This window comes from Panthera uncia, chromosome B1 (assembly GCF_023721935.1).
Source record: "Panthera uncia isolate 11264 chromosome B1, Puncia_PCG_1.0, whole genome shotgun sequence".
Classification (NCBI taxonomy): domain Eukaryota; kingdom Metazoa; phylum Chordata; class Mammalia; order Carnivora; family Felidae; genus Panthera; species Panthera uncia.
This window is the reverse complement of record NC_064811.1, coordinates 98605623-98631028: the sequence shown is the minus strand read 5'-3', so window position 1 is coordinate 98631028 and position 25406 is coordinate 98605623. Positions and strand designations below refer to the sequence as shown.

Below are 25406 nucleotides of genomic sequence, written 5' to 3'. Positions count from 1 at the left end.
ACCAACTCTGTCACTTTCAGTTTGTTTACTTGTAAAACAGAAGGAGAAGGTGGTATATGGGTGAGATTCTCTTCCAAGCCTAATGCTCTAAGTAGAATGTCACCTCCATGAGGACATGGGTTTCTATCTGTCTTGTGCTCTGCTGGGTCTTCACTGCCCAGAACAATCACTGATATATGAGAGACTCAGAGATTATTTTTTGAATAAAAATATTTTTTGTTGGATGAATGACTGAGTCAAGTAAATTTTTGAAAAGAACACTGGGGAGACTCCTCCACTGGCTCCTGTATGTATTAAATTCGCATTTTCTTGGTGAAATAAGGTTTTGGCTCAGGTTATACCTGGTCTAGGGGCCCTGTCATTATGATAGTGGCATTCCATGGATGGGAGAGAAGGATAGCTAAAAATTGTAGAGTCTGTTCCTTTCTTCCCTTGCATTTTTAGCTTCCATCCTGAGTGTCCCCTGGAATTGAGAATAAGGAAGTGTATTGAGATTGATGTATGGCCTCAGTAAGTGTCTGGGGCAGCTGCTAATTGAAGAAGAAATTGCTCACTGTGGCAATGATCAGTTGCCCCTGAATTGACCAGCTGTCACATTCCACACTGTTCACTCAGTGAGAGTCAAGTCTTGCCCTTTGCATTCCTAAAAGAACACTTGACCCTGTGAGGACATAATATCCATTTATGCTGTGCAAAGTGCCAGTAAAATAGAAAACAGAAGTTTCTTTGTGCTTAAAAAAAAAATAGCATAGAGTACTGCCATTTGAGGATCCAGGTAGCGAGCAGGTAGGCAGAGTGATTGGGGTTTCTGATGTGGAAACTAATACTTTTAAGGGGCTTTGCCTCTCAGATATGAGGTCTGACACACACTTGCCATAAAGGCGATCGTTCGAAACTGACATTTAAAAAGCCTATGGTTAGCAGTTACTTGGCTTGAAGACAATGAGCTAATTTGTTTAAAGGGGCAGTAGATGACCGAAGAAGGAAATCAACACAAGGAGGGCAGAAGGTGCTAGTTTTGCTTAGGATCCTTGAAATTCAGAGAATTAAACTCTTTTTGGTCTTTTACTGAATTATGTGATCTTGGACAAATGCTATGCTTTTTCTCCTATTTTTACCTGTTTTTTTTTTTTTTTTTTTTTTTTTTTAATCAGTGCTGTTTTTAAAATGTCATCCATCTGGGGATGGAGGCACATGTATGTATTAGATATATGTTCTTGGTCTAACAACTCTTTGAAGAACATGCCTGTGTTTTTAATACAAGTTATATTTAATTAATTGTCTCTTAAATTAACCTTAATATCTGAATCTGTAAAATTATTAGTAAGAGAAGTAATTGGTTACCAGAAAGGTTGAAAAATTCATCATTGGAAATCCTCATTCCATGACATTGCCTAAAAGTAAATATCTTGTCTAATATTAGAAGGGGAAAAAATTGTGGGTCAGGGGAATTCAATATAGTAAAGATCTGGTGTTGAAGGAATACAAAGTAGGTTTTAAAGCCTATAAACAAGACTTCTGGTCTGTTGGTCAGACTGTACAGATGCAGAAGAATACCCCTCCACAATTCTGCAAACAAGTAGAAGATAAAATTTTACCAAAAACAAGTTTACAAATTACAGATGCACTCAAGAAAGGGAAAACCCACAGGTGTCAGACACAGAGGGGAACCCAAGATAAGAAACGTGAGCATGGAGTCCTGACCAGATGGGCTCACGAGGATCTGAGATTCAGGATAGTGACGAATGTCCAGGGGTAGCATCCGCAGTCTATGGAATGCGTACACTCTGCAGGAATAGCATGGAAGGGCAGGGAGGGGAAGCCTAGATGAGTGATGGTTTCATTCATGAAAATGGGCCTGGCAAATTCCACCAGCAGACAGGAGAAGCCTCAAGGAAGCTTGTCTCCTGCCTGCTGCTGTGAGAGAAAGAAGAGGCACCTGTGAACCATGAGAACATGAGCCTGTGCTCTACACAGGTATGGAGTTCACATTCACACTCCCAAGGCAGTGCCAAGACAAACAGGAAGTTACTGGGCATAGATGCTTCATGACTCAGGGAAGGTGGGACTCCTGTGGAAAACAGCCCTTGCTAAAGGTGAACTCTCAGGCAAAGAGATGAAGGACAGCAGGTATTAGTATTTATAAGAGAAGGAGGAGGAGGAGGAATAGACAGATTTGAAAAGTGAATCTGATAGAAATTCCAGCATGGAAAATAGTTATTGAACCGTGTGAACAGTCTTGTGTTGGTTGAAAATTGTGAATAATGACTGATAGTATGGTTTCAAGGACACTGTTGTTTTAACTACCGAGAAAACTTTTCAGCCCATGGTTAGAAAAATGTTTATCATATAAACAGTTCTGAGTATCAAATGTGCGGATTGAAACTGAGGTTGAAATTGGCATACAAATTTTAATACAGGAAGAGCTGAAGGGATCATCTCCAAGTGCACTGAAGAAGCCTTGTTTGAAGTTCTCTTCTACTTAAATGAAGTTGCCGCAGACACACTGGGAACAGGCCATGCTTTGATCCTGCTTCTCTGGTAGAGGTTGATGCTCACTGACCCAATTCGAAAGTATTTACCCCCTGCCCCTCCCAGCTCTCGCCTACCACCCCAGGTCAGTCTGCAGATCACTGACCAGGTTGAGGGTTACCTGTAGCCTGCAGCCTTGGACCATAGTGAGCTCATTAGCCCACACCGGCTTTGTTCTCATTCTCAAGAGACTCTAGTGATCTAAACTGACCAATGTTATCAGTTTTACTGGTCGTGATTTCAGAAAATACATTATGCCACTGATTTGCCTCTTTTAAGACTAGGGAATTAACTGTTCTCTCACTGTCAATTTATGGTGACATCATGATCGACTAAAACGTTAATACAGTTTGGTGACCATTTAATAAACAACTAGCTTTTTGTGTCTTTCTATTTTTGAATGAGTGGGAACTTTCTAGCTTGAGTACATTGCCTCACACAGCTCCACATGCATGTAGTGCATTACTACATCCTTTTTTATACTGTGTAATCATCTGAGAAGGTTTGCCTAAGACTCTTTGTATCTGTTTGTAAATTTCCCTTCCTTAAAATGAAGATTTAAAATTTAAGTCTTTCTTTTATAAAGCCATTTACTAAAGACAAATGAAAACTCAGATGTTATCATGTCTGAGAAACTGCCTCTTTACCCATATTATGTGCCCCCTTCTGTACTCATAGCAGTCTGTGGGCATCTGTATCATTGAACTGATCACACCGTCCTATGTGCTTTAAGTGTATGTTTGTGCATCACCCGTTCTTGACCCAGAGCTCCTTCAGAGTAGTCTTTCTCCCACTGTTGTCTCTCCTCAGTACAGAGTAGGCACCTCAGTATTTGAAATAACCAGGCTGTACTGATCGCACTGTGTATTAGACCCCAGTGACCCTCAAGTGGCTCCTGTCAGTTACACTCAGGTGAACATGCTAATCTGCAATCCAGACATTTTTGACCATAGACATAAGTTTTTTATGCATTTAGTCATTGAGATTGGAGCATCTGAACATCTGTTAGCCATTTTCAAGAGCTAAAGGGTACACACAAAAAAAGGGAGAGTTGAACTAAGGACAACAAAAAGGTACAGGACAATTGGAGAATTCTGCTTTTTTTTTTTTTTTTTTTTTTTTTTTTTGTTAACATCCCTTTACTCTGTCATGGGTCATGGAGGGAGGGTGTTGAGAAGATCGGAAAACTACATCAAATAAAAATGCATTTCCCCTTCCTTGTTCTGCTCTCCTAGCCAAGAGTTTTATATCGTTTTTTAGAGCTAAGGGACCAGAAGGAGCTGAGGAAAAAAGGGTGAGCCACACACACAAAACCAAGGGCTTTATATTCCTAAAGTATAACCATTTAGGGGATAATAGCTGTTCCACTGATATTAAATCACACAAGGAAGGAGAAAGTACAATTCATAAGAGGAAGGAGGAAAAAAACAAAAGGTAAGTTTTGAAGGTCTTTAAAAGACTAAAGCAATTATTCAGACTGAATTTGGAACTAAACAGGTAAGTAAAATACACTTTCAAGCAGAAGGAAGAGAAGGTTGCTACACCTTTTATGGAAACTTAAGACATATTCCCAGAGTTTGAGCTCAGTCTTCTTAAGATACAGTTTACCTTTGATTCATTGGAAGTAAGACTCAGCCTGTTAATTCCTGTGTTGGGTTTTCAAGAAAACCTCTTTTCCCAAAAATAAGCCTATTGAGGGTAAAACAATTTTTAAGGTCAGAAGTTTCAAAGGAAGTTGGACTACACCCCTACATTAGAAATTATTTTTCACCCTAATTGGCCACTGGATCCTGTATCATTTTTAGTAAAAGACTGTGTTTAACTAAACCATTTGAAATATTATATTTAAAGCTAATATAACATGTTCATTTTATCACACATTTAATTTGGATGTGACAGAAATTTACAGTTTATTTTTCATCCAAAAATCTTGAAAAATATTCACTTAAAATGTGATGGCCAACAATATTTCCCACAATGCAGAGTGAAGTCACAGAATCAAATATGGTGGGACCCAAAAAGCTGACAACATTTGAATTCTTATTAGAAAAGACAGGGGCACCTGGGTAACTCTGTCAGTTAAGTCTCTGACTCTTGACTTCGGCTCAGGTCATGATCTCATTATTGTGGAATTGAGCCCCACATCGGCTCACTCACGCTGAGCATGGAGCCTGCTTGGGATTCTCTCTCCCTTTCTCTGTGCCACTCTCCCGGCTTGCGTTCTCTCTTCTTTCCCTCTCTCTCTCTCAAAATAAATAAATAAACATTTAAAATATATAAATTAAAAAAAAAGGATGCAGCAAATGATACAGAACTAGTTCAAAGCTGAGGGGTTTTGTTTTGGTTTCAAAGTTTATTGCTATTTTAAAGCACACGTAGGGGCGCTTGGGTGGCTTGGTCGGTCAAGCGTCCGACTTCGGCTCAGGTCATGATCTCACAGTCCGTGAGTTCGAGCTCCGCGTCGGGCTCTGTGCTGACAGCTCAAAGCCTGGAGCCTGTTTCAGATTCTGTGTCTCCCTCTCTCTCTGCCCCTCCCCTGTTCATGCTCTGTCTCTCTCTGTCTCAAAAATAAATAAACGTTAAAAAAAAAAAAAAAGCACACATAGAATCCCACCATAAACACATTTCGGTGAATTTATACCAGTAATTTCAGTCAGTGAAATTGCCACTTTTTTGTCCTTATACCAGGTTGTTGGTGTAGCCCAGGCCATCAACAAGAGATCGGGAAATGGTGGGACATTCACTGAAAAAGATGAAAAGGTACCAAAACTTATGTCTGCTGTGATGTCAGTATAGGAAGATGTTTTCTCTTTTTAGTGTATATAGACTTAGCTATTGCTGAAATTGTTGATCACAAAAAAATCACGGTTTAAAATGATCTGAAATGTTCAAAAGTGTCTCTTTCCTACGGCTAACTACAGTGCTGACTTTGAGGTCCTAGGGGTAGTAAGTCCTCAGAAACCCCCAACTACCTCCTCACTGTGTCACCAAGTCCCCTGCCCCCCAAGGGCTGTGTGCATGTTGGGGCCATACAGAGGGTGACATGGTATTTTAACTATCTCATTTACCTTTCATCACTGCTATAAATAAATTCAACGCTGAGTAAAAATCCCTGAAGCTCCAAGTTCAGAACTCCAGGTCAGTTAAAAATTGGAATTGCCTCCTGGGGAAGCAAATTTCAGAATGTTTTATAAGCTTTGCACACAGACGGTGGGGCGCCAAGGTGTGAATTCAGGCTGGATGATGTGAATTTAGCTTCAGAAAGAGCGGCAGTCAGCATTATTTTATTACTCTTCCCATCCAACTCTGAAGGAATACATTCCATGCACCACATCGACATGCTTCCCGTTTAAGGACGGAAGCCCCTAAACCTGTTTATAACTTCATTCTGTCAGTAGGTTTTATTATTTCTCTTCCTGAATATGTAATTATATGTATATCGTGGAGCCTACTGAATTCTTCTTATTCAAGACTGTCGCTATTTATGTCCCTCCCCTGAAAATTAGTAGGAACGTTTGGAAGACATTCAAACAAGACAGAGTTATTTTTGTCTCCATGGTGTAGGCCGTACTGGCACTTATGTTGGTCCCCATGTTTTAATTTCTTCAGAACATAGCAAGTACCTTTTAAAATCAGTGTAATAGACATCTAGTCTCCTATTCTGTTAATGACACCTGAGAATATTTGGTGGGGAACATGGTTCTAGAATGGCTTTATATTTATATTTCATCATTTTCGCATTAAGGTAATCCCTTCTTGAAAGAGTTGCATTCGTAGGCTGTATCATCTCTGGGCAAAATAAGTATAATTGTAAATAAAGTATGCCATGGACAGACTTGTTTCAGTCAATAATTAATATAATTGTGAGCATACCACTATAAAATAGTGTATTGTGGATGATGATCCGTGTTAAAAAACATACTGAAGCTAATATTTTATACAACATATGGGACTGTTGCTGCCAGTATTCTCCCAATAAGTATGTTAGCTTTCATTAGCCCCAGTAATAAGTTACAGGCTATTTATATAGTCTCAGCACAGATCCAGCTCTTAATATCATTCAGAGACAACACCAAATTTTGCATAGGGTGAATTTCAGTTTCAAATGGCATAAAGAGATCTGTGTCCTACTCCCTCCCGTTTTCTCCTTGGTAATTTGTAACTAGTGTATGACTTTGGGAGATGGTGTTAATACTGGTCATCTGCTTACTGTACCAGTTAGCTAACACTTGCTCTGCATCAGTTCCTAATTCTATGCAGAATTAACATGGACCCTTTGGGCTTTCTAATATTTATTTCAGCTATAAATACTTTGGGATGCCTTCTGTGTTTCAGACAATATAACAAGACAGTTTTGTAGACAGTTCTTAATTTGGCTGTTGTCTCCCCTGTTTTCTAGGACTTTGCTGCCTATTTGGCATTTTGTGGTATTGTTCTTCATAATGCTCAACTCTATGAGACTTCACTCCTGGAGAACAAGAGAAATCAGGCAAGTCTGATTACTAAAGAGAGCGTATAGGAATTCTTTTTTTAAAAAATTGTTAAATTTTTATCCAGGTAAAATATGTGTATGATTAAAAATCCACTTAATATTTTAGCTGTATCTTCTAATAATTTTTTTCCATTTCCTGTATTCCATGCTCTGTTGCTTTATCACTGTTAGAAAATATTCATTAACTTAAAAGAGGTGGATTTATTTGATTTACATCACTCTATACTTGCCATTATCCTGTTCCACTAGTATCATTACATCTGTTTTAAGTTACTGGATGGGTTGCATTCATAATGTTAGATACGGCTTTTAGTTCTTGCCCTATCAAATAGAGACATCATCTGTTGATTCTATGCTTCGTAAAATGAGGATCTTAGCATCCCTCATCTTTCCTTCCCCACTGCCATGACTTGCCTCTGCTTTTCTCATCAGACCTTTTTCTGTTGCCCACATTGATAACATATATGTTGTTCTACAACCATGGTTAACTTTTAGTAAGCTTTAGTTTAATTCTCAAGTTGTGATTTAAAATAAAGTGTTTATAAGTACCGTGACTATGTAAATGTTCATATTACATTTGTTACACAACTTTCAGTTTTTCATGATGTTTCTGAATTCCATTCCTTTTTTTCCCCTTGAACTTTTCCCCTGAGTATAGAGTAGCCCTCATGTTGTTAGTTTTTCCCCCATACTCCCCATTATTTAGGCATACTGTTGAATTCTTTTCCTTGGAGATCTCAGAGTTGAGGTTTTCCACCATTTCTCTTCCAAGCTGAACTATATCTCCCCTGCCTGCTGTATAGGTGTCATCATAGAATTTTCCTTCACTGCTTTCTCAGAAGGGCTCCACTGGTTGTCCACTGGATCCGTAACTCCTTCTTTCTCAGTTTATGCCCTTGTTTTATTGCAACATATTCTCAATTAATTTCTTGAGAAACAGTATTGATCGGGTAAGTTTTCTGAGTCCTGGCATGTTCGAAAATGCCTATTATATCATCCTACCAGTTTGGCTGGGTATAAAATTATAAACTGAAAAATCACTTTCTCAGAATTTAGGGGTAGTGCTTTTGTCTTCTAACTAGCGTCCCTGTTGTACTGATCCTTGGCTCTGTGTAGGTGTTTTGTTTTGTTTTTTGTCTAAGCTTTTCATATCATTTCTCTATATCTTCTTTTTACAAGTTAATTTTATAATATGACTCTTTTTCATTTGTCATACTGGTACCTGGTCATCCCTTTCCATCTGGAGGCTTAAACCCTTCCTTTCTATGTAATTCTTTTTCATTACTTCTTTGATAATTCCTCTCTCCCACCCTATATTTTCTCTTTTTAGATCTTGTGTTAATAAAGTATTGGATCTTCCATTGCCTTCGCCTACAGTATCTTCCTACCTGGTCTCCCTGCTCTGTTCTTGCCACCCATTAATCTAGTCCCCATTTTTACAAACACGGATACAAGTCTGTTACTTTCTTCCTGCAGTCCATCATAGTCCAAACTGCTTCCAAAAACATACAGGGCTTTTGAGATTCCTTCTCCACTTGAATCTGCAATCTCATCTCCCCAGCTCTCCTCCTCACACTCCATAGCCTCTCTTAAAACTTGATTAAGACTTGTAGTGTGTGCTACCCTCTCTCAATTTAGTTGCTTTTGACTGAAATATTTCCCTTTCCCACTTCACCCAAATGATGCCTGCTCATCTCTCAGGGCTCAGCTAGCATAGCATCTCCTCAAATTTTCTTTGACACCCTTTCTTCCTCCTCTATACACAGATATTCCATGAGATTAGAAGACATTCTATGGAATTCAAAGGAAAGAGAAATTTCCAGGAAAAAACATAAAAGGAGCTCTTCAAATTTTGTCTGTTTTGGACAGTATTAACTGTGCTATGTGAAAATGCTGATAAATGTTGATCTCAGAAGTTTGGAACAACAGCAATGACAGTGTGTTTTATGTATCAGATAGTATTCAAAATGCTTTAGAAATGTTCACTTATTTACTGCTTACAATCCTATGATTTGATATTATTATTACTGTTATCCCCATTTTTAAGGAACTGGCCCTACATCACAAAACTCACAGGGAGGGAAAGCAGGATTAAAAACTGATGACTCCTGTTTCAGAGTCTGTGATTGTAATCACTATACTAACTGTACTAACAATCCGTATGGAAGCTCTGGTAGTAAATAGAGACTTACATATTTAATACTTGAATGCAAACTTGGTTGCAACTTGTTAGACTATAAATAAACAACTTATAAATTGTATAAATCATTGTTTTGCTTTAATAATTACAAACAATTACTAAATAATAAACTAAATTTTCTTGTCTAGGTGCTGCTTGACCTTGCTAGCTTAATTTTTGAAGAACAGCAATCATTAGAAGTAATTCTAAAGAAAATAGCTGCCACTATTATCTCTTTCATGCAGGTGCAGAAATGCACCATTTTCATAGTGGATGAAGATTGCTCCGTGAGTACAGAGTATGACTTCTTTATTTTTAGAAAGACAGAAACCTATGTTCCTTAAAGCACAGCTTTTAAACCTCATGTTAGCCTTAAATCTCTCGCTAAAACCTAACTGTTTATTGTTTATGCAAAGCCAATCAGAGTATGAGCTGTTCTGGTTGAACAGGGGTAGAGGTGAGGTGAGAGGATGCCTTCCATGCACCATTTCACCTTTGTGTCCCTCCACTAAGTGGTTACCATGGGAATATCCGTGTGCTGCTTTTGTCAATGACTACACTACCTTGATGGAGAAATACATTGTCATTATGGTGTGCAGACCTTTTGTGGTCAGGAATAGTGGTGCCCTGGTTGCGATGAACAAGTAGACCCCCATTCTGAGTGGGTTGGGAATAAAATTTTCTTTTTATCAGAAATCGGCTAGAAACCAAAGGGCATGGCCCAATAGAGGCAATATTATTAAAGGTACTTGTTAGTCCTAAATCCTTTACCAGCAATGGAAAACCGCTAAACTGTTCTAATTGGCATATTTCAATCCATTGATGTATAATGTAAAGAAACAGATGTGTGTGGAAAGATGGAGTATTCTCACCGAGTGCTGGTTGCTTCTAGACAGGCCAGTTGAATTCATGGTTAGAATCAGAGCTCCTAGCCTAAAGCAGTTTTCTTCTGTGCAGTTTCTTTCCCTTTTTACCTATGAACCACTACTTCTGGGATATATCTTTTTATGTCATTTATTTTATTTTTCCTTTAGACCCTGAGAATAGGCTCTTCATTGGTGGGTTAGGAAAGAGAGTGGGGGTCACCACTTGTGTAGTCTGCTGTAATCCATATATGATATCTGAATTGATGGGGTTTTGGGGAAGTAGAATAATAAAAGATATATAATATTTATATTAAAATTTCAAAAATTGTTTTAGATAGTAAGACTGTACTATATGACTCAACATTTTCTGAATCATTTTGTGGTGTATGGGTGTCTAAGTCTCATTAACTGGATATCAAATGAGAATTTACTGTGGTAAGGTAGTCAGCATTCTCTTAGATACTATTTCATAGTTTCAGTCGGTTACAAAGTCCTTAATACGGAGATGATTGTAAGTAGCTATCCTTTTAAAGTTCAGGTCAGAACTCATTAATGCAGTAAGTCAATTTACAATTTTTGCTCCGTGACCTGTTCTTTAGCATTTAATTTTTGAAAGTTATACGTAAAACGCTGCTTTTTTAGACAACTTAAATATCACTTTAATTAACATTCAGCTCATGCGCCTACCGGTTAACATCTGCCATGGCAGCAACTGACTTGGATCATTGGTGCTTTACAGTATAGCTCAGCAATGTGAACAATAATGTATTTTGTTCACTTTTTAAACCAACTTAATCTGTTGAGTTTGGGAATCAAGTGGCTTGATGTCCATTTATACAATAACTTTTTGTTAAAAAGATTTCAACATGAGCAAAAATCCAAATGTAGGGAAGAAAGGATTCAGTTCTTCTCTCCCCAAATTAAACTAATATCATTGTTTTATTTGTGTGTTTCCCTCCAATTCTTTATTCAGTTGCAAATGTAGCATGGGTATGAATATGTATTCTGTTTTTTAATGTAACTTCCAAAGTATTTCTCTGTGTTGCTAATCTTCACAATGATTTTAATGATCTCATAAAATATGTCTTTTAAAAAGACCTATCAACAGCAATCAATATATGCATAAAAGCTACAACGTGGATTTTGAATAACTATGGAGAAAATTTGAAGCTACCATATTCATTAACACCTAGTAGAAAAACAAAAAACAAGTAGTACGCAAATGAGCGTTTTGCAAGTGAATATCAGAAACTGGTAAGAACATGGGAAGGCAACTTGAGGCTGTCAGGAACGGAGTACTTGTGTCAGTTTAGTCTAACTTGAAAAATGTCACAAGTATTGTCATCTTTCCTCAGTTGCACACACTTACATGTGTGTATCTAGATAGATTTCATTACATTGTCAAACTTATTTCTCAGTCCATGTTGTCCTCTGTTTTCAGGATTCTTTTTCTAGTGTGTTTCACATGGAGTGTGAAGAATTAGAAAAATCATCAGATACTTTAACAAGGTAAGGTAACTTCTCCTCTGTCTTTATCAAAAGTCCAGCTGGCCCTTGAACAACATGATTGGAACTGTGTGGGTCCACTTATACATGGATTTTTTTCAATAAATACAGTACACTACTATAAATGTATTTTCTCTTCCTTATGATTTCCTTAGTAACATTTTCTTTTCTCTAGCTTATTTTATTGTAAGAATACAGTATAAAGGGGTGCCTGGGTGGCTTCGTTGGTTGAGCATCCCACTCTTGATTTTGGCTCAGGTCACGATTCCAGGGTTGTGGGATTGAGCCCTGCATCAGGCTCTACACTGAGTGTGGAGCCTGCTTGGGATCTCTCTCTCCCTCCCTCTCTCTCTGCCCTTCTCCCACTCATGATCACATTCAAGAGAAATAAATAAACATAAAAATGAATACAGTATATAATACATATAACATACAAAATGTGTGTTAATTGATTGTATATGTTACGAGTGAGGCTTCTGGTCAAGAGTAGTCTATTAAGTTTTGGGGGAGTCCAAAGTTATATGTGAATTTTTTATTATGTGGGGTATTGGCACTCCTAACCCCCCCATCATTTAAAGGCTAACTGTATATATAATACTGGCTAAATAGTTATTTTGTGACCTGTTTAAGACATAGAAGCTATGGGATGCTTTTCCCCACCCCACCAACCAATAATTTTATTCCTGAAAATACTTTACTCTTTGATGACAAAGTTCCAGTGTTTTTTTCCCCCTACAGTTGACCTATAGGAGAATTCCCAATATAGTGAATGGTGTCAAAATTAGTATAGACCTATGTACAATATTTTTGTGGACTGACTCATTTAAGGCCCACAAGTTTATATTGCAGTTATATTTTTCATTGAATATTGGACGCTCACTGGAAATTTGATAGGCTTCTGAACAAACTTCTCTTCAAGTGTGCTGTGATTTGTAACCAGCCACAGGGATTTAACTAGTAACAGAAGGAAGCCTACGATCTCTGTCACACCAATACATATACCCAAAGGCTAGAATCAAACCAGATCTCTATTGCAGCTCATGTGTTTGTCATATTTTCTGTAATTTAAAAATTTGTATTAATTTTTTGTTGTGGTTAATTATCACTTGGATAATAGAAAATATTTATAAGATTGAGGTTAGAGATATCATTGCCCCAATTTTATTTGTGCTTTTTGAAGAATTTTGATAAGGACTTAGAATAAACTACCAAATGTTCTTTCTCAGATTCCCTTTTCCATCCTTAGTAAAAAACTGGTGTTGTTTGCTTAAGTGATAGGCTATTCTGAGGAATACAAGTCTGCAGGGTAAAGTGACTGGAATTCTTAGGTATAGTGTTATTTATCACAGTTTTCATTGTTCATTTGTTTCAAATTATTTCACCCCCTTAAATAACTTATCTCAAATATCTCAATATTATTTTATCCCTAATTGTTGATGTTATATATAAAAGCTTCATATGATCATGGAAATAGAACATTGTCCTAACTTTACTATTTGATACTAAAACTTTACTATTTGATATTTGATATTTTTTACTACAGTTAACCTATTAGAGAATTATTTCATGTAGTGAATGGTATTGCTATTAGTAAAAGTAAAATTGTTATTAGTAAAAGTGCTATTAGCTTCACTGACCATGAGTGCTTTGAAGATAACCTCTGTGCAAATCTAAACTATAGAACATTCTGTAAGATAACTGGCCTGGTCTCTTCAAAAAGTCAGTGTCATTGAACAAAATGGAGGGAAGTACTATCTTGGACGTGATAGCCAAATGCAATGCATGAATTTTGGTTATTTTGATGAAAACAACTATCAAAAGAAAGTTTTTGAGAAAAATTGGAAATCTGAATGTGGATTGGATTGTAGATGTTGATAGGGGGAATAATCGTTACTTTTCTCTGGAATTAGGAAGATACTGGGTTAGCAGGAAACTTTTTATTTTTGTAAGATTCATCCTGGTGTATTTAAGGATGAGGTATTAGAATGTCTGTACCTTCCTTTAAAATGGTTCAACCAAAGATAAATAAGTAACTGTATCTAAATTTAATACATTTAAACAAGTAAATATATTCACACATACATATGTAGATAAAACAAATGTGGCAAACATTATGAATTGTGGAATCCAGAGTAGGATATTCATTTTATTTTCAACTTTTTTGTATTTTTCAAAAAGTTCATTAAAATTGGAAGAAAATGTTTATAATAAAAATTTTTTGTAATAAATGCAATAAAAAAATCGGAAACGGAAAATCTCTGTAGATCATGTAAAGCAGAATTGCCCGAGTTTACAGCTGTCTTCAAGAACAGAGTACTTCAGTGCACAGCCTGGTTCTGTTCAAACCCTGTTACGACTGACCCCTGGTAGGTCTGAAGACCTGTCTTTCATTCTCTTCTGCCCCTCATGCTCTCTCACGTTTCCTATCCTCTTATGTCTTCCCTCATCAAGATGGAGACACCTTTGACCATGGTGACTTAAAGTTTAGTTGGTTAAGTGATTATATGTATATCAAAACTGATTAGTTCTAGACTATTACTTTTAACAGTGTGATACAATGAAAGACCTTTTCTCTCATTAAAACAATTCGAGGAATTCGCAAAGGGTCGGATGTAACTTAGGGGCAGTTGGGGAATTCATCTGATTCAGAAGGTACAACTGACTTAAACGTTTATTGCTAACTTGGGCCTGGAGTGCGTAGTCAAAGTAGATAAACCATGGTATCTCTCTCTACCTGAGATTTTTCAGCTACCTGGAGTTTTTGGTTCACAAATATAAAACTGACCTTCACTTCCCTCTTGGCATTGCTGGTCATGACAAGTTTATATCCTATTACCATGTGTATTCTTTTCCTAAGCCCCTCTGTGCGCCGTTATATTTTCTGGCATATTTGACATTGTTTTAGTAACTTTTGGGTCCTTTCTGAATGTGTGATAATAAGCCCATGTCTTGGTGAGTATGTGTGTTTCCCTTTTAATAAGTGCTGGTATCTACTGCCTGGATCAGTTATGAAGTTTCTTATTCTTAGGAAGAGCATTAATATAATTTTGGTTTTATGATGCTATGACATTTTTGTTGCTTTTTAAAATTTTTTTAATGTTTATTTTTGAGAGAGAAAGAGAGAGAGAGAGACAGAGCACAAGTAGGGGAGGGACAGAGAGAGAGACACACACAGAATCTGAAGCAGGCCCTGGGCTCCAAGCCTTCGGTACAGAGCCCAACGTGGGACTCAAACTCACGAACTGCGAGATCATGACCTGAGCTGAAGTTGGACATTTAACCAACTGACTGAGCCACCCAGGTGCCTCTTTGCTGCTTTTTATAAAGAATGCTTTAGAAAGCTTCTAGATAAAACACATGTAAATATTTGATTCTTTTACTTTTCAGATTGCATAATGAATTGCTATATATGCAAATATAGACATACATTTAATGTATTTACATATATCCATAGGTATGATACTTTATATTAACAGTATAAAATGATGAAATGATATGATATAAATGATATGAAAATGACATAAATGATATAATGACCATATGTGGAATTTAAGAAACAAACAAAGAGACAAACCAGAAAATAGACTTTTTAATACAGAAAACAAACTGGTGGTTGCCAGAGGGGAGGTGGGTGAAATAGATAAAGGGGGTTAAGAGTTCATTTATCTTGGGGCGTGTGGGTCGCTGAGTCAGTTAAGTGTCCAGCCCTTGATTTTGGCTCAGGTCTTGATCTCACAGCTGGTGAGTGCGAGCCCGCATTGGGCTCTGTGCTGACAGTGCATGGCCTGCTTGGGATTCTCTCTATCCCTCTCTCTCTCAAAATAAAGTTTTTTTTTTTTTTTTTTTTTTTTTTTTTTTTTTTTTTTTTTTTTTTAAGAGTTCATGGGGCGCCTGGGTGGCTCAGTTGTTTGAGCCACCGACTTTAGCTCGGGTCATGATCTCACGGTCCATGAGTTCGAGCCCCGTGTCAGGCTCTGTGCTGACAGCTCAGAGCCTGGAGCCTGTTTCAGATTCTGTGTCTCCCTCTCTCTGACCCTCCCCTGTTCATGCTCTGTCTCTCTCTGTCTCAAAAATAAATAAACGTTTAAAAAAAAATTTAAAAAGAGTTCACTTATTTGATGAGTACTGAGAAGCATATAGAATTTTTGAATCACTGTATTGTACACCTGAAACTAATATAACACTCTATGTTCATTATACTTGAATAAAAAAAAAGAGTAAAATAAAAAAGAGCATAAAATGATGAGTTATATACATTTATCTTTGAATATATGTACAGCAGCATATGTCTGTATAATCACATTTTATGTATTGGCATTTTGATTTTTATTACAAATTCAGCCTGGTCCTCTAATTTCTGATGAAAGCTCAACAACCCCAGTGATTTGGTATGATAGTGACCTCTACTGGTAAATATGCATTTTAAAAAAGTGTAGTCTTATTTATTTGATTTATTTTGAATAGTGTGTTCCCTCTCTGTAGGCAAAATGGAAGGCATTTTTCCATTTATTTTTGTCATCATTCCAAGATAGTCTTAGTATAAAGATATTTCTATAAAGGATAAATAAATAGGTCAGTGTGATTACCTTAAAAGAGAGTAATTTCATGGATCATTTTAACTGATTCATTAACTAATTGTATAGCATTTGAAAGTATTCACTGATGCCTTATGTCAGCTAAACACTTAAAGTTAGCCTTTTAGCGGTGCCTGGGTGGCTCAGTCGGTTAGGTGTCAGACTCTTGATTTCAGCTCAGGTCCGGATTTTGCTGTTGTGAGATTGAGCCCCGCCTTGGTCTCCATGCTGCCCTTTGCCCTTTCCCGCTTCCATGCAATCTCTCTCTCTCAAAAAAATAAAGTTAGCCTTTAATTAATGATACAGTAAAAGGCCTTTTGGTGATATAACTCATCTTTATTTTTATAAAAATTAGATATTAGGCCTAATTTTGCCAAACCTCTGAATTAAAAATGATGTGTAGTGACTTCAGCATTTTGAAAAAGGACTAAACCAATATTGACACTTCACCAGCAGACTCTTCATTATGTTTCTAAAGTTGTTTATTGATAGAATGCAGGACTCTCCAATTCTCAGTCTTAAACACTTTGCCAATCCAAACTCTCTCCCATGAGATGAAATGCTAGGCAATTTTATGATGTCAGCTGTAAGCAAATCGTTCTTTTAGGCGTTCATTTCAGTTGAAAAGCATGACTTAGTATTTGTCCAACCAACCTACTAATTATCTTTTATAAATTAAAATAACACATTGAAGACAGTTTTGAAATGTTAAGTGTAAAATGAAAATAAATATCCAGGGTGAACATTATACATAATTATTAGAATCACATCATCAGTGAGATAAAGCACAGTAAAGCTGTTGTGAGTTGGGTTGCCTAAGAATTTTGGAAGGGAAGCTCGTCTCCAGGTGGTGGGAGGTTTTGGAGTTTCTGTGCTTCGTTTCATAAGAGCCATCCAATTAGAAGGGAAAAAATGGTATTTTAGTGCTATAGTTTCATTGTTAGTTAACTTGATGTTAATTTATAAATGCACATTTTTATCATAAAATGAAAAATGGATAGAATTAATTCTTTAAGCTCACTTTCTTGGAATATATATACTAGTTAATACTTGTTATTGATTTTTGTATTGGAAAACAGAATTATAGTAAATACAGTAACACTATAAAAAGTAGTAAAAAGGTTTTTACAATTTAAAAACCTGTGGATACTAAGTAGATGAAGAGCATACACTCTGAAGTCAGACTGATTGAAATTTAAGTTCCATCTTTTACTAGCTGTAGGGCTTTTTGTAAATGATTTAACCCCTCAAAGCCTCAGTTTCTTCATCTGTAAAATGGGGATACTGATAGCGGGATTATAGTCAGGACTAGATGAGATAATATACACAAATGCTTCAGAAAATTTTTGGCACGTGTTAAGTACCAAGTCAGCGTTAGCTGTTGTTTCCATGTCTCTGTGATGGATTTTTCTGTCTTTGACTTGTATAGCCTGTGATTCCCATTTAGTTCTAAAGCACAGAAATTTCTCACTGTGTCCAAGCTCCATGTTCCTGTCTTCTCAATAATTTATTCATATACATCCATTGATACTCACTGTGCAAAAAGCAGTGGATGTCACAGTTAGCCCAAGTTCTCCAAGAAGCAAATGCCAAGACTAGATTAAATGTGCAGGAAATTTATTAGGGGAAACTCCCCATGAGGCTGAAAGGGGACAGAGCTAGGAGAACTGTGGACCTCCACACAAGTCTAACCTAGAGTGAAAGAGAGGGGAAAGAAGGGATGCGGGGGGATGGGCAAAAGAGGTGAAGGGGTAGGAGGTACAGGCTTCCAGTTATGGAATGAGTAAGTCATGGGGATGAAAGGCACAGCCTAGGGAATATGGTCCATGGTATTGTAAAACCACCTGTGTGGTGACGGATGGGAGCTACACTTGTGGTACACAGCATAACATACAGAATTGCTGAATCCTGGGGCACCTGGGTGGATCAGTCAGCTGAGCATCCAACTTCGGCTCAGGTCATGATCTTGCAGTTCATGAGCTCGAGCCCCACACTGGGTTCTGTAATGACATCTCAGATCCTGGGGCCTCCTTTGAATTCTGTGTGTGTGTGTGTCTCTCTCTCTCTCTGCCTCTCCCTTGCTTGCACTCTGTCCCTTTCTCAAAAGTAAGTAAATATTTGAAAAAAATTAAAAAAAAAAAAAAAAAGAATTGCTGAATCCCGTGTTGTACACCTGAAAGGAATGTTAACATTGTGTGTCAACTATACTTTCAGAAAATTTTTTGAAGAAGATAAATTTTTAATTTAAAAAAGTATCATAAAATATCTCAAAGCAGAAAAAAAGGAAGAGAGAAAAACTTAATAAAATTCTTTCAGGCATATTTGATTTTCCCCTTGGTTTGAAATGTGTGAACGATTATGGGGGTGGATAAAGCAAATCACTGAGGAAGTAAAACAGACAGGGACTGGACCTCAGTCATTCTATAAGCTGATGAAAAAATAAGACACGGAAGAAAATTTGTATGGATTTTACATAAATGGCACAAAAATCAACCTGCCCATTTAACGGTGGTAATAGCACTACTTATGACATTTTAAAACTTGTTTTAGAAATCTGAATAATTATGGGTCTTTGTCTTTTCAAAACATTTAAATTGTAATAACTACCAAAGTTGTGAATCATCACTTTTAAAGTGCATTTCCAATTAAGACATACACTTTACCCTATAATTTAAGACTAGTGTATATCTCTTATCATTTATTTAACTCTGTTTTACCCATGTTTTTTCACTTCACGGAAAGAACTCATATCTGTTATTTCCACAGGGAGCGTGATGCAAACAGAATCAATTACATGTATGCTCAGTATGTAAAAAATACTATGGAACCACTTAATATCCCAGATGTCAGTAAAGACAAAAGATTTCCCTGGACAGTAAGTAAACCAGTTTTAAACTTGGAGCTCGAACAGTGTTTTCCCATCAGATCCACACTTACAAGGACTCTTCAGCTGAAGGTCTTAGAACTGGCTCTTTCAGAGTGATCTGCTGAAGGAAAATAAAATAGTTCATAACATCTCTTAAGGGATGGTTAGCTGTACTCACATATTTTTCCCTCTACTTGGATCAGTTTTTTAATGTGTAATAATGAACTATCAACTAATTTTGAGGCAATTTATTACCTACTTAATGTCAGTGACATTCCTTAGATAGTGTTGCTTTAGTTCTTGAGTTTATCCTAAAAAATTAAATTCCATTTGGCTCAAACTTATATAGCTGGTAATCTACTGCAGTGAGCAGCTCTGTGGAGAAATGAGTATATTTTCTTTGACAGCAAAGCTACAAAGATCAGTAGTATCTCAGACACTGAAAACTTTGAATTGTCATGTTTTCTGTCTCTGGAAAAGCATTGCACTTTGAGGCAGCTGCCTTGATTTTGTTATTTGCAAATCTAGAAGACCCAATATGGGCAATAGAAACAGTGGCAGTCCTAAAGAAACACAAGTTTGTAGCATTGGTATCCCAGATAGTGTAGTGCTTTTTGGATTCTGCCCATCTTGTTAAGTTATTGAGATATCTGCTACACCAGTATAGTAAATAACTGCATAAATATTTGCTTAATATTACCATAAGTTGCTTGGAAAGTTTACAATGAAAAAAAAGAAATATAGGATATTTATTACTTTTAATAATGTAAAGACTAATTGGTTTATATTGCATTTATGTGAACTTCATTGTTATTTGTACATTTTCTGCACTCCAATGTTATCTCAAGCTAATAAAAGATGAATATATTAGTGGTTTCAGATGTCCAGTATAGTTTACATAACACCTAATGGGCAAATCAGTCTCTTCATAATTTGTACCTGTTTTGTTTTATTTTTGTTTTTGTTTAGAATGAAAACACAGGAAGCGTAAGTCAACAGTTCATTAGAAGTTTGCTTTGTACGCCTATAAAAAATGGAAAGAAGAATAAAGTGATAGGTAAAGCCTTTTACTAACCCATACTCTGGACTTATTAAAGAAAAAAATGTATTTCCAGAAGCTTTTTTCCTTCAAGTGTAAATTTAAGAAATAAAATGTGTGAAAAAAGATAAAAATTGGAATAATGAAAGACGTTTGAAATAATTTTACATTGATAAATGTTGATAGACATTGTTAAATATCTTAACTGTAACATATTTTTGTAATTATTATAATGCTATTTCAACAGAATATTTGTTGAAAAATGATGTGTTGAAAGTTTGTAGACTGAGAAACATTAGGTCAACAATGTGTGTTGTTTTAGCTATCACTTCATGGCTCTGATTTTCTGTTAAATATGTGGTTTAGAGTTTAGAAGGTATTCATTTGTTCAAAAATATTTATTGAGCACTCTGCTGTTCTAGTGATCTAGAATAAATCAGCAAGCAATGTGGAAATCCCTGCCCTCAGGGAGCTTACATTCTAAGATTATAGAAAAATGTCTACTTCAGGAATGCTGGAAGAATGCATCCTCAGAACAAAATGGAATGATGTTTCCTATTATTGACACTTTTATTTCTTAGCATTACAAGTTATATTAAGAGTAGTATGGAAAATATGAGGTTTTCTATGTCAGCCGTGCATGACTGACACGTGAAAATAGTCTGAACTTTAACATTGTCCCAAGAACTTGGAAATAAAGGAAATATGAAGGCTTTCTAAAGGCTAAACTTGTAAATCAAAAGCCTAATGAAGTAAGGCTTAGAAATGTCAATTTACCTTAAAGTAAAAGTCTGAATAGTTTCTAGGTTGCAAGACTTAACTATAATTTTATTGAAAGAGGGTATCAGAAAGATGGGGGAGGAGAGGTATTATTAATGAAAATAGAAAAAAAAAAAAAAGACAAATACCTATCCAGATTCTGTCCAGCAGTCAGGGAATTTTTGTCCAAGTGCAGATGGATGTAGTAAGTTGTGTCAGTCTGGGTAGAGTATTCTGACTAAGTGGCGAGGCCATCACTTAGGGGGCAGTGGATGTAGCAGGTTGTAGCCATCAGTAATTCCAGGGCCTTTGCTGGTGCACATCCTTCTTGTGAGACAGATACACCAGGGGATACTATGAAGCATCCCACCAATCAGACTTCCCTTGTTCTGATTATTTTTTTCCCAAGGTAGCTTAACTCATAGGAGGAGAATGCATTATTCATATACTCGAAAATATATGGATGGCTTTGACAGCTGTTTCTAGTTATAAATCAGTGAATTGGACTTGAGGCAATGGACTGGAGTTGCAGGTGCACATACTCCTATTCCCTGGGACAGATCTGTTTCTTGCTGTACGTGAATATTCTGCTGTTAGATATCAGTCTTGTGAACTTAGTTACAGTGCCTCTACCCCCAGAGAAATGGCTCTGTCTTCAGTCATGGTAATCTAGTTTCTAAGGCTACAAGGCCAGGAGTCATACCCTGACTGTGGTGTGAATTGCCTAGTAAAGTCTCTATAAAACAGCCTGGGGACTCCCAGCCGAGCTGTTTGGTCACCTGAACTCTTCACAGTTCTCAGAGAGAAAAGTAGAGGCTGCTGAATACATAGTATGGGCATTTTCTTTTCAAGATTATCATCCATGAGTTTGCTAACATAAGCAATAAGGAAACTGACAAGGGTGCCTTACAATATGATACCAAGTAAATGTTATATTATAAAAATTTTATTTGGTCGGGAGCGCAAGGTGAAAACTACATTGTAAATATTACGCTTTTTTAAAAGAATGCTTTTTGATATAAGCTGCCTCTGACCTTTGCAAATGTGAAGTGAAATTCCAGAAGGGATGCATTATTTACTAGCAAGTTTTCATAATGAGGACTGAGTGGCAACTTGCTACATCAGGTCAGATCTTTGCTTTTCCTCAGCAGCATCTCTTTGGAATAATAATTGGGAATGGGGAGTAGCTGGAGGAAGTTCTCCATCAGGCTTTGTCATCACTTGACACAAATGTGAGCTGGTTCAGTGAAGTGCAAACAGCCCCAGGTGGGGAGGGGACTCAGCATCCATTTGGCTCCACTCTTCCTTTAACCATTTAAAACATGAGCACATTATTCACCTCTGCCGAGTTGAACCTTTCAGATCTGTTCACATTCTGTGATTCTGTCACGTTTCCTTCAAGTGAGCAAAAAAAAAAAAAAAAATCAAAAATACCAGTTGAAGTGATCAGACTTGGCATACATTTTGTGTCACCCTACTTGATAACAGAGCCAAAAGCAAGCAAATGTTATCTTTGGAGAGGAAAAATTCCCTATTAATAAAAAGAAAGAAAAAAATGGGGGTTTTGGTGGGGGCTCAAGTTGATTCCAAGAAAGAGAAGGAACATTTCCAGTGCTCCCTGCTGCTTAAAAGTGTGACAAAACAGAAAATTTGAATTCTTGCCTGTGTTTTGTGCCCACAGATGTGGCATGGAAAATGTCATGGCTGTAGATAATTTTTCTTGCATATCACAGGCCAGATTCCTCTATTATGTAATTCTAATAGAGAATCCCCATAGAGTTTCATGCGGAAAGGCAGACAGGACCATGTGTTTTTTGTAATCTTCCTTCCTCCTCATATTTTTCCGTTACTGACATTTAGATGAAATTATAGACATTAGACCAGTGTGAGGCCTGTTGTATTCCCTGAGGCATTGTTTCATATCAAATGTTTTCTTAGTGCTCTGGCTAATAGAGAGTGTTTCTAGAGTTTTGCTTCCAGTGCTATTAAGGAAATATTTTTCTCATTCAATATTCATTTATTTTAACCAATTATTTCCCCTATTTATTAGGCTAAATATGCCTTTTTCCCAAATCATATTTACCAGGAATTCTTACTGCTATTTTCCATGCCCATTTCAGGACAGATTTTGAAGAAATTAGTCCCATTCCCATTCCCCCCGCCCCCCCAAAAAAATGTTTAGAACATCTCCACTTTAAATAACTTACATTTTCATCTCTTTGTTAATGAAAAATATAATAAATATTGTAGTGTTATATTACACATTCTTGATTGTGAAGTATGGGAAATATGTACAGTTGATTCTTCAAGGGAATTAGGGGGGACTGACACCCCCTCGCATGCAGTCTAAAATCCATGTATGACTTTTAAATCCCGCCATAGTTAACTACTAATAGCCTACTGTTGACCGGAAGTCTCCCCAGTAACAAAAATAGCTGATTAACACATATTTTATTTATTATAGGTTTTATATACTGTATTCTTACAATAAAGTAAGCTAGGGAAAAGAAAATGCATTAAGAAAATCATAAGAAAGAGAAAATACACTTACAGTTCTGTACTGTATTTATCAAAAAAAATGCACATATAAGTGGACCTCACCATTCCAATCCGTGCTGTTCAAGGGTCAACTGTATTTCTTAACTGAATGTGTGTTCTAAACGGATTGCTACCCTAACCCTCTGCTCATGTCTGTGTTGCAATTTGATTCTAAGGCATAGATAACTATTCTAAAATTATATGTTTAAATTTGACACTGCTTCACTTTATTTTTCATATGAAGTGTTACCATTTGGCAATATCACTAACTTCTCATTTGCTTATAGAAATATTTGCTAGGATTTTCCTAATGCAAGTATAATGAAACTGTGCAGTGTCATCCATGGTACACATTGCCTATAATGCTTAAAGTTATGTGGTTTTTTTCTCAGAGAATTGTAAATTATGCTTAGTTATAATAAGTTCCAGGCAATGAGACTGTAGGGACAGTAATAATTGGGAGAAAATGAGAAAAAATTAAACTAAGAATGTATGTTAGAATTATAAAAGTGAAAATATATAAAATAAAAATAAATAAATCAAAGGATTATAGTTTTAAGAAATTATTGCAAAAATAGCAAAAAAAACTTTATAGTAGCACTAGAAAACAGAAGATTACCTTTACTGGACTAGAAATAGTGAGGGAATTTCTGGAAGATATGAGGTATATATCATTTGTAAGAACGCATTTTACACAAAATGGGAAAAATTTGAATAGAGATGACAATAATAATATCAGACAAAGTCAAATTTAAGGTAAAAACATACTGTAAAGGGTCACTTCGAAATTTATTAAACTTAAAATCCACCAAGACAGTGTAATTGTCATAAATATTTCTAATAAACTAGCATCATTGATATATAAAAGCCAAAGCTATTAAAAATAGAGGGGGAAATGGACAAAATGGAAGTCTTTAGAACACCACATCTCATAGAAAGTTAAACTCCAGGAAAAAATAAGGAAACATTAGCATTACTATAAAAAAATGAAGTGGATTTAATAGGCAAATATAGATTTACTTTTATATTTCATAATCTAAAAATACAAATTCCTGTCAAATATCCATCAGAAACTTACAAATATTAATGATACACACATATATAACACAAACTCGGTCATTTCCAAAACAGAATTGATGACCACTCTCATGAATCACAATGCATTGGAATTGGAAATGCATAATAAAAGGACAAGTGGGAAGGAAAATTCTCACTTGGAAACTGCAAAGTATTCTCCTTTGTGATGATGGAGAAATCAAAAGCCAAAATGAGAGTACCTCATTTTAGAAAATTGATGGTTGTATCAACATAACATAAAAACTCAAGGCATATGGTCAAAGCTATGCTCAGAGGAGAGATACAGCTTTAACTATTTTGTTATTATTAAGAAATAATAAAGTCATTTGAACTAAGAATTCAGTTGAAGAAATTAGAAAAACAGCACCCTCTGTTTCTCACCTTCTATGCTGCCCCCCAATAAAGAAATAAATAGAAAGCAGAGAAAAGTAATTGAAATGATAAATTTATGAAATGGGAAGGGATAATGAAAAAAAGAGATAATGGGGAAACAATAATAATAAGCAAACCTGCAGCACATATAATGAGGATAATAAGAGAAAAACACAAGTAACAATGAATAAAAAATAACAACTATTGCCCAGAGGAAATTCTAGCCAAAGCAGAGGGGAGGAGATGAAACAATGTGAGATACAGAAAAAGAAAAGGCAAAATAAAACAACTTCCAGATGATATGATTGTGAAGTGGAAAACCCAAGAGAATCAGCTGAAAGTATTTCTCTACAGAGAGTTCTAAAACTTCCTGGTTTTAAAATTATTTTAAAAATTTTTTTTAACTTTTTTTTATTTTTGAGAGAAAGAGACAGAGCGTGAGTGGGAGAGGGGCAGAGAGAGAGAGAGGGAGACACAGAATTGGAAGCAGGATCCAGGCTCTGAAATGTCGGCACAGAGCCCAGTGTGGGGCTTGAAGTCACAAACTGTGAGATTATGACCTGAGTCCAAGTCGGACGCTTAACTGTGAGCCACTCAGGCACCCCA

At 36.3% G+C, this 25406-nt stretch overlaps 1 protein-coding gene and 1 long non-coding RNA gene across 9 annotated transcripts in view; one reads left to right on the top strand and one right to left on the bottom strand.

Moving 5' to 3' along the window:
• Positions 1 to 25406, top strand: part of PDE5A (phosphodiesterase 5A) — a 137892-nt gene that overhangs the window by 51518 nt on the left and 60968 nt on the right. For all 3 annotated transcript variants that reach the window (XM_049631103.1, XM_049631106.1, XM_049631104.1), the window contains exons 4-9: positions 5221 to 5292; positions 6932 to 7021; positions 9353 to 9490; positions 11511 to 11578; positions 18916 to 19024; positions 19985 to 20072. In XM_049631103.1, the coding sequence (XP_049487060.1) occupies positions 5221 to 5292; positions 6932 to 7021; positions 9353 to 9490; positions 11511 to 11578; positions 18916 to 19024; positions 19985 to 20072 (565 nt within the window). The remainder of the gene's footprint in view (positions 1 to 5220; positions 5293 to 6931; positions 7022 to 9352; positions 9491 to 11510; positions 11579 to 18915; positions 19025 to 19984; positions 20073 to 25406) is intronic.
• LOC125923070 (uncharacterized) overlaps positions 22123 to 25406 on the bottom strand; it is a 73750-nt gene continuing 70466 nt past the window's right edge. For 5 of the 6 annotated variants that reach the window (XR_007457878.1, XR_007457881.1, XR_007457883.1 and 2 more), the window contains one exon: positions 22123 to 22208. This is a non-coding gene — a long non-coding RNA (uncharacterized LOC125923070). The remainder of the gene's footprint in view (positions 22209 to 25406) is intronic. The other variant, XR_007457880.1, reaches the window with a different exon arrangement.